Source organism: Ursus maritimus, unplaced genomic scaffold (genome assembly GCF_017311325.1).
Source record: "Ursus maritimus isolate PB19 unplaced genomic scaffold, ASM1731132v1 scaffold_35, whole genome shotgun sequence".
Taxonomy (NCBI): Eukaryota; Metazoa; Chordata; class Mammalia; order Carnivora; family Ursidae; genus Ursus; species Ursus maritimus.
Window position 1 is genome coordinate 10353493 of NW_024426119.1, and position 16465 is coordinate 10369957.

The 16465-nt window shown below is 36.8% G+C and overlaps 1 protein-coding gene across 2 annotated transcripts in view; it reads left to right on the top strand.

Moving 5' to 3' along the window:
* The window catches only part of GOLM2 (golgi membrane protein 2), a 108109-nt gene that overhangs the window by 57502 nt on the left and 34142 nt on the right, over positions 1-16465 (top strand). For both annotated transcript variants that reach the window (XM_008702143.2, XM_040620529.1), the window contains exons 7-8: positions 4714-4812; positions 5890-6060. In XM_008702143.2, the coding sequence (XP_008700365.2) occupies positions 4714-4812; positions 5890-6060 (270 nt within the window). The remainder of the gene's footprint in view (positions 1-4713; positions 4813-5889; positions 6061-16465) is intronic.

The window sequence follows — 16465 nt, forward strand, 5'->3', positions numbered from 1 at the left end:
TATCTCACATAGATTTGAGGGTGACATGAGATTAGTGCCTGGTTTATACTAAGCAATCAGAAAATGGGAGCTATTGTTACTATAATTAGTACATTATTGCCCCCTTTGGAATTGTCAAATGTAGTCCCAGCCATCAGCCCCCCAGCCTCCCAGCCCCCTAACCAATTATTCCTAACGTTTTAACTGTTGTGTCTCTAATATAGATCCTTCTTTCTTCTCTGACCTCATTTCTAACACTTTCCCCTAACTCCTTTCTGTGTAGTTCCTCAGATATGTTATGCATGCTCCTGTCTCAAGGTCTTTGTGTGTAATTGATGGTCTTTGCCCGAATGTTTTTCCTCTGTGTTTCTTTCACTCTGCTCAAAATGGCTCTTCTTTGAAAATGACTCTCCTGGGGCACCTGGGGGGCTCAGTCGTTAAGCGTCTGCCTTCGGCTCAGGGCGTGATCCCGGAGTCCTGGGATCGAGCCCCACATCAGGCTCCTCCGCTGGGAGCCTGCTTCTTCCTCTCCCACTCCCCCTGCTTGTGTTTCCTCTCTTGCTGGCTGTCTCTCTCTGTCAAATAAATAAATAAAATCTGTATTAAAAAAAAAAAAAGAAAATGACTTTCCTGACCACACTAAAGTAGAATCTTCCACCACTCTGTATCATATCTCCCTGTTTTACTTTATACATAGTACTTTTCACTCTGACATTTATATTTTGTACATACTCTTATTTACTTATTATCTACCCAACAAGAATGTAAGCTTCATGGGGGCAATAACTTGGTTTGTTTTGTTCACTGTTGAATCTCCAGCTTTTTATAACAGTGCCTAGCATATAATAGACATTGATAAATATTGTTGAATGATTGAATTTCCATACTGATAGCTCTCCATTATAAAAAATATAAAACCCAGAACCTGAGTCATAGGATAAAAGCTAAGTGATTTTGTGTCCTGTGTTTTGTCTTTATCATAACTAGGCTTTGTCATTTTATCTTTGGTACTTTTCTTTAATGATGACTTTATCAATGATATGTATTTTAGTAGCCTACTTATTAATATTATCTGATAGCAGCATGCTGTTCTTGGTCGATTTGTATACTTTCCCATGGCTCTCAATAGAGAGGCCCAGGCTAAAATATATAGAAAGTTAGAAATGCTTTAATATAAATTATTGTTTGCAGTCTTTAGTGTCTGATTTTTTTCCCCCTGCACTTTTATTGACTTCAAGCTCACATTTATTATTTAGTTTCTCTTAATTTAAGAAGTACATATGGCTCTTGCCCTACTGCTTAGTACTTCCCTGAGAATTTACTCTATCATGTAGGTGTAAAAATGTGTAACACAAAATTGTTTATAATGACAAACTGGAAGTTACATAAGTGTTAAGGAGAAGATTAATTCCTTAAATTTGTTATATCCATAAAGTGTGATATGTAGTTGTTCAAAATGATAATGTTGAGCTGTATTTATTAACATACAAATATACTTATTTTTTTAAATGAAAAAATCAGGTTATAAGAAAGCAAGTATAATATCTCACTTTTGTGGAGTAAACATTAGATACTTACATGTGTATATGTGTATACAAAAAAAGTCTGGGGCGCCTGGGTGGCACAGCGGTTAAGCGTCTTCCTTCGGCTCAGGGCGTGATCCCGGCGTTATGGGATCGAGCCCCACATCAGGCTCTTCGGCTATGAGCCTGCTTCTTCCTCTCCCACTCCCTCTGCTTGTGTTCCGTCTCCTGCTGGCTGTCTCTCTCTCTGTCAACTAAATAAATAAAATCTTTAAAAAAAAAAGAAAAAGAAAAAAAGTCTGAAGTTGGAGAGTGAGATTAGCACTCTTACTTATCTTCAAGCCCACTAGTAGTTTTCTGGGTCTTCGTTTGTTCTGCAACTGTAACTATTCATTTTGGCCCCTGGGGAAGCCTCTGTCTTATCCCAGGTATAGGTAAATTATCTTTCCTCTTAGTTCAACAAAAACAAGGCTGGAGTTTTTGCTTTTTTTTTTTTTTTTAAAGACTTTATTTATTTATTAGAATACAAGCTGGCGGGGGGCGGCTGGTGGGCAGAGGGAGAGGGAGAAGCAGGCTCTCTGTTGAGCAGGGAGCCCGAGGCAGGGCTCCATCCTAGGACCCTGGGATCATGACCTGAGCTGAAGGCAGATACTTAACCAACTGAGCCACCTAGGCGCCCCAAGGCTGGAGTTTTTTAAAAAGGAACTTTTCAAAGAAACAAAAAAGGAAAGTAAACAAAAAGTCAACATAAAAGCATAGAAACCAAAATGTTTACAGAACACACATTTCTTTTTCCTAAGTAGTAGAAGTCTGTTTACCTTAGGTGATGCAGTTTGTGGGGCTTTAAGATTCCTGTGGGAATTCTTTACCCAGATCTTTGTAGCCAAGACTATTAAATTGGAAATTTTTTGTTTGTGTTTTTTAATTATTTGTTTAGTTGAAATATAATTAAGATTAAATTGGAAGTTTTGATTCTGCATTACCATTTGGGAATGTTGTAGAAGAAAATGGGATGACAAAGAAAAATAGGTATAAAATATTAAATAAAAATCAGATTATAAGATAGTATGTATGATAGGATCCTACTTTTGTTTAAGGCGTATAGTACAATGTACAGGAAAAAACCTCCACCAAACATTAGAGAGATAGTCTTGAAATGATAACAGTGGTTACCTGTACATGGTGGAATTATACTTAGTTTTAAATTTCTTCATGCTTTTTGCTTTTTCTAAATTTTCTCTAGGAATCTGTATTATTCATATCAAAATTTTAAGGGCTCCATATTAATACTCTGTTTATACTGTATCAGTTCTAAACCTCTCTGGGTGTTTTACAGAGGCTCTTTTTAATCCAGCATTTTTTTTCACCTATCTAAATCATAGCTTTGCCTCCAGATAGTCACCTTGTTCTTGAGCAGGAGGCATTATTCTATAAAGCTAAGGACATTTATCATTACTTGTTGTTTAGCAGTGGAGATGCTCTCTCGTGTCTTCTGGTTTGAGTAGTGCCAGAGCTAGCTGTGGTCCAAGAGTGATTAACACATTTGTGGATTGTGACTGACTTCTCTTTCCAAATATATCGACCAGATGCTTGGTGTCCTCAGAGTCTGTTAGCAAATCAAAATTGTATTAATTAAGCCCAGCAAACTATTGCTCTTTTAAGATGTTAGCTGATCTTTATTTAGCTATCTTGTGTGGAGAAGTAGGTGTTGGACATTGAAGCTAGAAATAGGAACAGGATAATGGGAATATAGTGAGATATAGAAGACCTCAACTTCCTGTAAATTTGAGTAGGTTGCTTCCTTAGCATGAATTTTAAATTCCTTGGGTCTTTAAGTTTAGAAATCTATGTAATAATAAATGAAATACAGTCATTGAAATAAACTTTCAAGATTATAAAAATAACCCAGGTGTATTAGTTAGAATTTATTAGGCTTTGGGGCACCTGGGTGGCTCAGTCTGTTAAGCGTCTGATTCTTGATTTTGGCTCAGGTCATGATCTCAGGGTCATGAGATCAAGCCCCTCGTCCAGCTCCTTGCTGAGCATGGAGCCTGCTTAAGAGTGTTTCTCTCCCTCTCCCCCTGTCCCTCCCCCTCCCTCAAAAAGAGAGAAAGAAAGAATTGATCTGGTTGTGTTGTATTAACAGACACCCCCAACTGCAGTGGCTTAAAACAGGAAAGATTTATTTATTGTTCATTTTACAGTCTGATGCAGTTGATGATTCTCTTGTAGCTCTCCTCCAAGCAGTGTCTTTCTCGTTATTTGATATCATTTGTCTTCACATGTAGGATCCTAAGTTGCGGCAGAGACAGAAGAGAGATTGTAGGTGATTTGCACAGATTTTATCGCCATACCTGGAAGTGGCACATTCAGTTTCACTTAAGTCCTCAGAGTCAGAACCTAGTCTTATGGCCCCTAACTGTAAGGAAGGCTGATCTTCTTCTGTGCCCAGGAAGAGTCCGATGAAATAGGAACACACATTGTCTCTGCCACCAAAGTTTTACAGATGGGCTCTCTATTTTTTTCTTCTTGTTTCCCTTTTTTCCAGTTTCCTTCTTTGTTCTCTGCCTTTCCATCTTGTTAAGCTGCCCAAGGAAACAGTAAAGTTAGTGGTAGTGAGTGGAAAATGATCTTTCCGTGTTGCCTTCATTTCTTAAGGGAGAATAAAGTCCCCACTAGAAATGCGTACATCTTTCTTAATGAAGCTCTTTGTACAAAATATAAATTTTCCCTCTTCAAAAATAAAATGCAACTTGTTTCATCAGTCATCTTTAGTTTTAAAATCTGAGCAACTTGGGTAGCATATTCTCATTGTTTCACCTAACTGTAACTGTCAGTTTTTATTTATACTATCAATAGAAAAAGATCTTGCTGTATCCGAAGAGATTCCTTTATTCATTCATCAAATCTTAGCTCAGCTTTTGTTATGTGCCATTTATGCTAAGTGTTGGGGATATAGTGGTGTATAAAACCTGGAGTTCCATCTGTTTTATATCCTGATCAGATTTATTGGTCACCAAAATCTCTGATGGATAGTACAATGTATGTATCACTTAGTAACCATAAGTTAATTAATTAATATATCAGCTATAAAATTTACAAAATTAAAATAAGCATCATAGGATTAGTGCAGTACAAATAGATTCATAATGGTTGGTTTTTAGAAATCATAATATTGACAGGAATAATATGGATCTCTTTTTTCTTTTAGCTCTAAGGAAACCCTCTATTTCTGTTTCTCAGTATGAAAGTCATCAAGCAATCTCCCATATTCCAACTGGACAACCTCTCTCCCCAAATATGGTTCCAGGTATGAAGTCTTATTCTTAAAATTCCATTTGAAAACTAATTTACTGGTCAAGTGTTGTTATATAGTGAATAAAACATTTAGTAGCATGGTGAAGTAGCATTCATTCTTCTAGTTAATGTTATATGTTTCCCAATGATTGATCAAAGGTGAGGGAGAAATAATCATTTAAAAATGCACTTTGTCTAAAGTGTTATTAAGAGCAAAAGAATTATTTGTTCTGCCACTCTGGACTATATTCCCTTTCATCTCTGCCAGTCTGTATGTATTTACCCTTTTCAAAATGTGTTTAAATTTATCTCACAGAGTCCTTCTATTAACTACTATATCCATCTGTATTCAAGTCCCTACTCCATACTTATAAATATATGTTTGTTTTCTACTGAATATGTATTTGATTTTATAGAAATGTTCCCCTAAAATGGGAATTGATATGATTGAAATTAATTATAGTAAGGATCTAAATCAAGGCTTTGATGAGGAAGAAAGGGGAGTGGGGGAAAGAAAAGTTATATCCAGGAGTTACCAGTAAGAAAGAATCAAGAGTTAATGTGGGGTGCCTGGCTGGCTCAGTTGGTTAAGCATCTGCCTTCAGCTCAAGTCATGATCCCAGGATCCTGGGATAAAGTCCCACATTGGGCTCCTTGCTCAGCAGGGAACCTGCTTCTCCCCCTCCCCCTGCTTGTGCACACTGCTCGCCCCCCCCCCCCAATGAATAAAAGCTTTAAAAAAAATGACTTCGACACTAGAGATTTCTGAGAGCAATACAGAGTTTGAAGGGACAGAAAGATACAGGTCTTAATGCCATTTAAATCTTTGGGTTTCTACTATATATCTCTTTGTTGGATAGGTTTATAATCAGTACTAGAGATACTTACCTAGAAAGGATTAGTAAACTTTACAGAGCTAAAATCACATTGGCTATAAGATTTGATTAAAGAAATTAGAATAAAGCCAAAAAAAAAAAAAAAGCTATCTGACTACTCAATATCAAACAACAGTGTGTCTTACCTTTTCTAAAGCAGGTCTTAGGAATTTCTCTGCGAAATACGACTTTAGTTTGATGTTTTTATGCTATAGATTCTCATGGACATCACAATGGAAACCCTGGAACTTCAAAACAGAACCCTTCCAATCCTCTTCAGCGTTTAATTCCAGGCTCGAACTTGGAGATTGTGCCCAGAATTCAAGCAGATATACTAAAGCAGGCCACCAAGGATAGAGTCGGTGATTTCCATAAGTTGAAGCAAAGTAAGAATCAGTTGTGAATAGTTATGCTGAAAAGATTTAAATATAATATGTTTACAAGGCTCAATTAAGGTCTTCATTATCATAATTTCTAATGAATATGAAGTTATATGATGTAGAAAGTATGATGGTGGTAAAATTAAAAGGAAAGCAAGTTTTAAATGGATAGAGATACTTTAAAGAAGACTTTAAAAAGCTCATGTTTTCCATTATTAAATAATAAACTTCAGGTGAGTTGATTTTTTAAAAAATGCTGTTAGTTCTTACAACTATAAATTTTTTGGAGAAGTGAGAAAAGGTATGTTTTGTTAGGCTAATGAATGAAAACTTTGCTTAGGAAGAGAAGATAAATAGTTTTGAAAAATGGATTCTGGCTGATATACAGACTTGAAGAGACTGCCATAGTAGAAGGCTCAATGCTACTTCCTTTTCTATTTCCTCCAGGTGCAATTTGCTTCATTTAGGTGTTAGGGGAGAAGGGAAAGAAATTGAACAAATAAAGTATCACTGCTTAATTGTTTCAGAGGTATCAATTTTGATAAGTGGACAATAACTGTTAATCTGCATAACTCTTTAATTGGCAGGTTCTTAGGAAGTATAAGAAAAGATTCTGGTAGTAGAATTTGGACAGGACATATTTCTTAGGTCAGTTCCCTTAAACGATACTTTTCACTACTTCTGCTTTACAAGGCTTTTTCCCTTCAACTTCTGAACAGACAGAATGTCTAAAAGCTGCAGTTTGCCTTTGTTTGCTTTTTATGATGGCTTCTATGGCAACAGCTGTTCAGAGCAGTGTTTAGGCAGTTCTTGGTGCACAGGTTCCTTGTACAGTGAGGACTGCACAATGTGACGTTTTTAAATCTATTCAGCGTATTTTTATTGGTCTTTTGACAGTTCATATTTCTTCATCTATATGAATGTATACTTTGCATACATTTAAATAACTTTCCTTCCTTGATATTTTAAAGTGTATTCATGTATGTTGACTGAAGTATCATCTGAAAAACATTTTTTTAAAAATTTATTCATTTATATTATTTTTCCACACATGGCGGGGGCGGGTAGAGAGAATGTGCAGGGGGAGGGGCAGAGGAAGAAGCAGAATCCCTGCTGAGCAGGGAGCCCAATGCAGGACTCCATCCCAAGACCCTGGGATCATGACCTGAGCCAAAGGCTGATGCTTAACTGACTGAGCCACCCAGGCGCCCTGAAAAGCATTTTTATTAAACAAATGTGGCTAATTTTTTTGTAAGTGATCTCTACACCCAGTGTAGGGCTCAAACTCAGAACCCCAAAATCAAGAGTTGCATGCTTTTCTGACTGAGCCAGCCAGGTGCCCCTAATGTTTAAATACAATGAGGGGCACCTGGGTGGCTCAGTTAAGTGTCTGAGTATTGATTTCCGCTCGGGTCATGGTTTCAGGGTCATGGGATTGAGGCAGCCCAGCGGGTGTCTGCTTCTCACCTTCTCCCTCTGAAATAAATAAATCTTTAAAAAAAATATAGTGAAAAAATGTTTCTCTAAGTCTTGTTGAGGAATGGCCTGAAAACTTTTATCTCAACAGAAAGAGGTAGTAAGGGCAAAACAAAATATCTTAATTCAGTATCTTAATTTATTTAAGACTTTCTTCTAAAATTGTAGTTTATCCTGAAAAACTTTTTATTGTTGCCATATCTGTATTTTTTTTTTTTTTTTTACTGATCTTTGGGTAAAGAATGTGATTGGAAAATAATTGCCAGGAAATTATTATTCTCTACAACTTATTTAAAAGAGCCTGTTGAGTTTTAAACTCTTACTCCAAATTCTTTTCACTGTATATATAGAGTTGAAATCAATGGGAGCACTGTTTTGCGATTTACATTAGCATTATCTTTACGTACATTTTAACCTATCAAATAGTTATACAGTTGTTATATTAAATAGATATATACATATACACACATATATTGACACATGCATATATTCCATTGTGCTTAAGCAATAATAAAAGTTCATTTAGCTCAACTCTTTTATTGATTATTTAAATTATTTCATATTTTCTTATGTTAGTTGTCATGGTTATGAATATCTTATTTTCAAATTATTTCCTGCTTCTCCTACTTTGAGTGTGTTCCTTTAAAAGTCGTCCCCAAACTGAAATTTCTAGATCAAAGTACCTGACAAGCTTTATAGTTCCAGTTGCATATTGTCAGATTGTTCTCTAGAAAAGTTTCACAATGTCACTGGATATTTTAAACTTATTTCCCTATGGCCTGGCCACAATTTGCTCTTTAACTCTTTTATAAGGCATTTAGAATGTAATGATTCCTTAAAGATGTTTTAATAAGCCTTTACTTTCTGGTAGCCTCTCCATTTTTATGTGAGGAATTTTACTGTAATTATTTCTTGGTATATAATCTGTGCATCAGTTTTGACCACTTAGCCTGATAACTTTGGATATTGATCCTATATCTTTGTGTCAAATCTTTATAAATAATTCAGATAGTAACCTTTTATAAATTACCTTTACCACAGTTTTACTCTTCATTGCCTTTCCTAATATGAGACTTAAGAATTTTTAAAATTAAAAATAATTTTTAAACTGTGGCAAAAATGCACATGAAATTCGCCTAAGTGTACAATTTGTGGAATTTAGTACATTCATGATGTTGGGCAATCATCACAACTGTCTAGTTCCAGAACATTTTCATCACCCCAAAAGAAAACCCTGTATCCATTAAGCAGTCACTCCCAGTTCTCTCCTACCCACAGTTCCTGGCAAAGAGTAATCTGCTTTTTGACTTGATGGAATCACAATATGTGACCTTCTGTGTCTGGCTACTTTTACTTAGCATGATGCTTTTGAGGTTCAGCCTGTTACAGCATGTATGAGTACTTTATTTTTTATGGCTAAGTTATATTCAGTTGTATGAATACATTTTGTTTATCCATTTATCTGAATTTGAATTGTTTCCACTTTTTGGCTGTTATGAATAGTGCTGTATGAACATTCATTTGCAAGTTTTTGTTGAACACTTGTTTTCGATTCTTTCAAGTATATACCTAGATATGGAATTGCTGGGCTATATGGTAATCCAATTTTAGCTTTATAAAGGAACTGCCAAACTACACAGTGGTTGTACCATTTTACAGTCCTCCCAGCAGTGTATGACAGTTATTTCTCCACATCCTTGTCAACACTAAGTACTTTCTGGCGTTTTTTGTTTAATTTTTCACTGTTGCCATCCTAGTGGGTGTGGAGTGGTATCTTGTTGTGATTTTCGTTTATTCATTCATTCATTCATTCATTCAAAGATTTTATTTTTGGGGCACCTGGGTGGCTCAGTTGTTAAGTGTCTGCCTTCGGCTCAAGTCATGATCCCAGGGTCGTGGGATCAAGCCCTGCATGGGGCTCCCTGCTCAGCAGGAAGCCTGCTTCTCCCTCTCCCACTCCCTCTGCTTGTGTTCCCTTCCTCACTGTCTCTCTGTCTGTCAAATGAATAAATAAAATCTTAAAAAAAAAAGATTTTATTTTTAAGTAATCTCTACATCCAGCATGGGGCTCAAACTTAACAACACTGAGATCAAAAGTCTGAGGCTCCACTGTGACTTTCATTTGCATATCCTAATGACTAAGGACATTGAGCATCTTTTCATGTACTCATTGGTCATTTGTATAATTCTCTTTGGAGAAATGTCTATTCAAGTCCTTTGCCCATTTTTAAATTCGGTTTGTTTGTCTTTGTTGTTGAGTTTTGAACATTCTTTTATCTATTCTGGGTATTAGACCCTCATCAAATATATGATTTACAATTATTTTTGCCCATTCAATGGATGGTCTTTTCACTCTTTAATAGTGTCTTTTGATGCACGAAGTTTTTAATTTTGATGAAGTCCAATTTATCCCTTGTTTTGTTGTTCATGCTTTTGGTGTCATATCTAAGAAACCTTTGCCTAATCAAAGCTTATGAAGATTTCCCCATATTTTCTTCCAAAGCTTTATAATTTTGCCCCTTATATGCAAGTTTTGATCTATTTCTTATATTATTTTTATCTAAGTTTTATATATGATATGAGGTAAGAATCCAGCTTCATTCTTCTATATGCAGGTATTAGTTGTCCCTTACTATTTGCTGAAGAGACTCTTCTTTCTCCATTGAACAGTTGTAGCATTCTTGTTGAAAATTAATTGTATGAGTTTATTCTGGACTCTCGGTTCTGTTCCCCAGATGCCACTACCACACTTTTATAACTTCGTGGTAGGTTTTGAAATCAGGAAGTATGAGTCCTCCAACTTTGTTCTTTATAAAATTATTTTGATGATTTGGGATCTGTCACAATTCCATATGACTCTCAGGAGCTGCTCCTCTACTACTAAAAAGGCAGTTGGCATTTTTTTTTAAATTAAGTTCTCTACCCAATGTGGGACTTGAACTCATGACCCTAGATCAAGAGTCACATGCTCTACTGACTGAGCCAGCCAGGTGCCCCAAGGCAGTTGTTAAATCTGTGGATTACATTGAGGAATATTGTCATCTGAACAATAGTAAGTTTCCAGTACATCAAAATGGGTGTCTTTCCATTTATTCAGAGTGTCTTTAATTTCTTTCAGCAATGTTTTTATAGTTTTCAGTGTACAAGTCTTGTGCTTCCTTGGTTAAATTTATTTTTAAGTATTTTTATTCTTTTTGATGTTATTGTAAATTTAATTCTCAATTTCCTTTTTCAAATCGTTTGTTGCTAATGCACAGAAATATGACTTTTTTTCTTGGCTTTTGAGGTTTTAGTTTTTATGCAAATCTAAAAATATGTAATATTTGGTTTCATCTTAAAAATTTAGAATGTGTTATGTTTCATTATTGTAGCAATAATAGCTATGGATCAGTGTTTTTATACATATTATATGTAATGTATCTATGTCTTATACATCAGCATATATAAACGTGTGTGTGTGTGTGCGTGTGTGTGTATACAAATTCAATACGTTGAATATGATTCAAAATTTCTGTGCCTATTTTACATCAACTGCATTTTTTTTTTTTAACATTTTGACCTCCTTTACCCATTTTTCCCATCCCTACCTCCACCTCTGGCCACTACCAATATGCCCACTGTATCTATAAGTTTGGGCTTTTTCTTTTTAAAAAATGTACGAGAGAAATCATATGGTATTTGTCTTTCTCTGTCTGACTTATTTCACTTAACGTAGTGCCCTCAGGATCCATTCATATCATCCCAAATAGCAAGCTTTCCTTCTTTTTTATGGCTGAATAATATTCATAGGATATGTATACATTACACAACTTATTTATCCATTTATCCATTGATGGGCACTTAGATTGTTTCCATCTCTCTCGCTTTCTAAAAAAGATTTTATTTATTTGAGAGAGAAGGTGTGCATGCGCGTTAGTGGGTGGTGGGGGAGGAGCAGAGGGACAAGCAGATTCCGCACTGAGCATGGAGCCCAACATGGGGCTCAATCTCACAACCCTGAGATCATGACCTAAGCTGAAATCAAGAGTTGGACACTAACGCACTGAGCCACCCAGGCACCCCTCCATCTCGAGTATTGTAAATAATGCTGTAGTGAACATGGGGGTGCATATATCTTTTTAAATTAGTGTTTTTGTTTTCGTTAGATAAATACCCAAAGTGAAATTGCTGGATCGTATGATAGTTCTAGTTTTAATTTTTTGAGGAACTTTCATATTGTTTTCCATGGTGGCTGTACCAATTTACATTTCTACCAACAGTGCACAAAGGATCCCCTTTCTCCACATTTCTCCAGTTATGGCTGATTTTTGTTTGTTGATTTTATATCCTGCAACTTAGCTGAATTTGATCCATTAGGTTTTTATTTGTATATATTCAGGTATATCCATCTTGACTCTTTTTTTTTTCTTTTTTTTTAAATGATTTTTTATTATATTATGTTAGTCACCATACAGTACATCCCCGGTTTCCGATGTAAGGCTCGATGATTCATTAGTTGTGTATAACACCCAGTGCACCATACAATACGTGCCCTCCTTACTACCCATCACCGGCCTATCCCATTCCCCCACCCCCCTCCCCTCTGAAGTCCTCAGTTTGTTTCTCATAGTCCATAGTCTTTCATGTTTCATTCCCCCTTCTGATTACCCCCTATTTCTTTATCCCTTTCTTCCCGTACCGATCATCCTAGTTCTTATGTTCCATAGATGAGAGAAATCATATGATAGTTGTCTTTCTCTGCTTGACTTATTTCACTTAGCATTATCTCCTCCAGTGCCATCCATGTTGTAGCAAATGTTGAGAACTCGTTCATTCTGATAGCTGAGTAATATTCCATTGTATATATGGACCACAACTTCTTAATCCAGTCATCTGTTGCAGGGCATCTCGGCTCCTTCCACGATTTAGCTATTGTGGACATTGCTGCTATGAACATTGGGGTGCATATGGCCCTTCTCTTCACTACGTCTGTATCTTTGGGGTAAATACCCAGTAGTGCAATGGCTGGATCATAGGGTAGCTCAATTTTTAACTTTTTAAGGGACCTCCACACTGTTTTCCGGAGTGGCTGTACCAACTTGCATTCCCACCAACAATGTAGGAGGGATCCCCTTTCTCCACATCCTCTCCAACAATTGTTGTTTCTTGCCTTGTCTATTTTTGCCATTCTAACTGGCGTAAGGTGGTATCTCAGTGTGGTTTTGATTTGAATTTCCTTGATGGCTAATGATTTTGAACATTTTTTCAAGTGTCTGTTAGCCATTTGTATGTCTTCATTGGAAAAGTGCCTGTTCATATCTTCTGCCCATTTTTTGATTTGTTTATTTGTTTCTCGTGTATTGAGTTTGAGAAGTTCTTTGTAGATCTTGGATACCAGTCCTTTATCTGTAGTGTCATTTGCAAATATATTCTCCCATTCCGTGGGCTGCCTCTTAGTTTTTCTGACTGTTTCCTTGGCTGTGCAGAAACTTTTAATCTTGATGAAGTCCCATAAATTCATTTTATCTTTTGTTTCTCTTGCCTTTGGGGATGTGTCATGAAAAAGGTTGTTTTGGCCGATGTCGTAGAGGTTGTTGCCTATGTTCTCCTCTAGAATTTTGATGGATTCCTGTCTCACATCGAGGTCTTTCATCCATTTGGAGTTTATTTTTGTGTATGGTGTGAGAGATTGGTCAAGTTTCATTCTTTTGCATGTAGCTGTCCAATTTCCCCAGCACCATTTATTGAAGAGACTGTCTTTTTTCCACCAGATGTTTTTTCCTGCTTTATCAAATATTAGTTGCCCAAAGAGCCGAGGGTCCATTTCTGGGCTCTCTATTCTGTTCCATTGGTCTATGTGTCTGTTTTTGTGCCAGTACCATGCTGTCTTTGTGATCACAGCTTTGTAGTACAGCTCGAAATCCGGCATTGTGATGCCCCCAGCTTTGTTTTTCCTTTTCAACAGTTCCTTGGAGATTCGGGGCCTTTTCTGTTTCCATACAAATTTAAGGACTATTTGTTCCAGTTCTTTGAAAAATGTCCTCGGTATTTTGATCGGGATAGCATTGAAAGTGTAGATTGCTCTGGGTAGCATGGACATTTTAACTATGTTAATTCTTCCAATCCATGAGCATGGAATATCTTTCCATCTTTTTATGTCTTCCTCAATGTCTTTCAAGAGTGATTTATAGTTTCTAGAATATAGGTCCTTTACCTCTCTGGTTAAGTTAATTCCAAGGTAACGTATGGTTTTTGGTGCTATTGTAAATGGGATGGATTCCCTAATTTCTCTTTCTTCGGTCTCGTTATTCGTGTATAGAAATGCAACTGATTTCTGAGCATTGATTTTGTATCCCGCCACGTTACTGAATTGCTCTATAACTTCTAATAGTTTGGGAGTGGCTTCTTTTGGGTTTTCCATATAGAGTATCATGTCATCTGCAAAGAGAGACATTTTGACTTCTTCTTTGCCAATTTGAATACCTTTGATCCCTTTTTGTCGTCTGATTGCTGTTGCAAGGACTTCTAGTACTATGTTGAATAATAGTGGCGAGAGTGGGCATCCTTGTCGAGTTCCTGATCTTAAGGGAAAGGCTTCCAGCTTTTCCCCATTGAGAATAATATTTGCAGTAGGCTTTTCATAGATGGCTTTTATGAGATTGAGAAATGTACCTTCTATTCCTACACTCTGAAGGGTTTTAATCAGGAAAGGATGCTGTATTTTGTCAAATGCTTTTTCGGCATCGATTGAGAGGATCATATGGTTCCTGAGTCTTTTCTTGTTGATATGATGTATCACGCTGATTGATTTGCGAATATTGAACCACGCTTGCATCCCAGGTATGAATCCCACTTGATCGTGATGGATAATCCTTTTAATGTACTGTTGGATTCTATTAGCAAGTATCTTGTTGAGGATTTTGGCGTCCATATTCATTAGGGAAATCGGTCTGTAATTCTCCTTTTTGAGGGGGTCTTTGCCTGGTTTGGGGATCAAGGTAATATTGGCCTCATAGAATGAGTTTGGTAGCTTTCCTTCTGTTTCTATTTTTTGAAATAGCTTTAGGAGAATAGGTATTATTTCTTCTTTGAATGTTTGGTAGAATTCCCCAGGAAAACCGTCCGGGCCTGGAGTTTTGTTATTTGGAAGGTTGTTTATCACTGACTCAATTTCTTCATAATTAATTGGCCTGTTTAAGGAATCAATTTCTTCCGGTTTCAATCTTGGTAGTTTATAGGTTTCCAGGAAGGATTCCATCTCTTCCAGATTGCTTAGTTTATTGGCATATAGCTGTTGATAAAAATTTCTAATAATCCTTCCAATTTCAATGGTGTTCGTCGTGACCTCTCCTTTTTCATTCATAATTTTAATAATCTGGGTCCTTTCTCTTTTCTTTTGGATAAGTCTTGCCAGTGGTCTGTCAATTTTATTGATTCTCTCAAAGAACCAGCTTCTAGTCCTGTTGATCTGCTCTACTGTACTTCTGGTTTCTGCTTGATTGATTTCAGCTCTAATTTTGGTCAACTGCTTCCTCGTGCGTGGATTAGGCCTGTCCCTCTGTTGCTGTTCCAGCTTCTTGAGGTGAGAATATAAAAACTGCATTTTAGATTTTTCTATTCTTTTGAGTGAGGCTTGGATGGCTATGTATTTCCCCCTTAGGACTGCCTTTGCAGTATCCCATAGGTTTTGGACTGTTGTATTTTCATTCTCATTGGTCTCCATAAATTGTTTAATTTGATTTTTGATTTCCTGGTTTATCGAGTCATTCCTGAGCAGGATGGTTCTTAGTCTCCAAGTGTTTGAGTTTCTTCCAAATTTTTCCTTGTGGTTGAGTTCCAATTTCAGAGCGTTGTGGTCTGAGAATATGCAGGGGATAATTTCAATCTTTTGGTATCGGTTGAGACCTGTTTTGTGTCCCAGAACATGGTCTATTCTTGAGAATGTTCCATGGGCATTAGAATAGAATGAGTATTCTTTGGTTCTGGGGTGTAGTGTTCTATATATATCTATGAGGTCCAACTCGTCGAGTATGGCATTCAAAGCCTTTGATTCTTTGCTTAGTTTTTGCCAGGGTGTTCTGTCTATTTCTGAGAGTGGAGTGTTGAGGTCCCCTACTATTAATGTATTTTTATTTATATGTCTCTTTATTCTGGTTAAGAGTTGGCTTGTGTATCTTGCTGCTCCCCTGTTGGGGGCATATATATTTATAATTGTCATATCCACTTGTTGAATACTTCCCTTAAGAATAATATAGTGCCCTTCTGCATCTCTAACTATAGTCTGTAGTTTAAAATCCAATTTATCTGATATGAGAATTGCTACCCCAGCTTTCTTTTGAGGTCCATTTGCGTGAAAGATGGTACTCCATCCCCTTACTCTCAGTCTGAATGCATCTTTGGGTTCGAAATGAGTCTCTTGTAGACAGCAAATGGATGGGTCATTTCTTTTTATCCAATCTGCAACCCTGTGGCGTTTTATGGGATGGTTCAAACCATTTACATTAAGACTGATTACTGAGAGATATGATTTTAATGTTGCCATGTTGCCAGTAAAGTCTTTGTTTGTATTGGCTGTGACTTTCTGTTCTGTATCACTCTTGGGGCCTTTTTACTTTTATAGAACCCCCCGTAATATCTCCTGTAGGGCTGGTTTCGTGGTTACAAAATTGGTTAGTGACTGGCGATTCTGAAATGTCTTTATTTCTCCATCAATTCTGAATGACAGCCTTGCTGGATAAAGGATCCTTGGCTGCATGTTTTTCTCTGAAAGAGCTTTAAATATGCTCCCCCAACCCTTTCTCTCATTCCAGGTCTGTGTAGACAGGTCTGACGTAATTCTGATGCTTTTGCCTTGGTACGTGAGAAATTTCTTTGCCCTGGCCGCTTTCAATACTGTATCCTTGCATCTAATATTTGCGAATTGCACTATGACGTGACGTGGCGTAGGTTTGTCGTG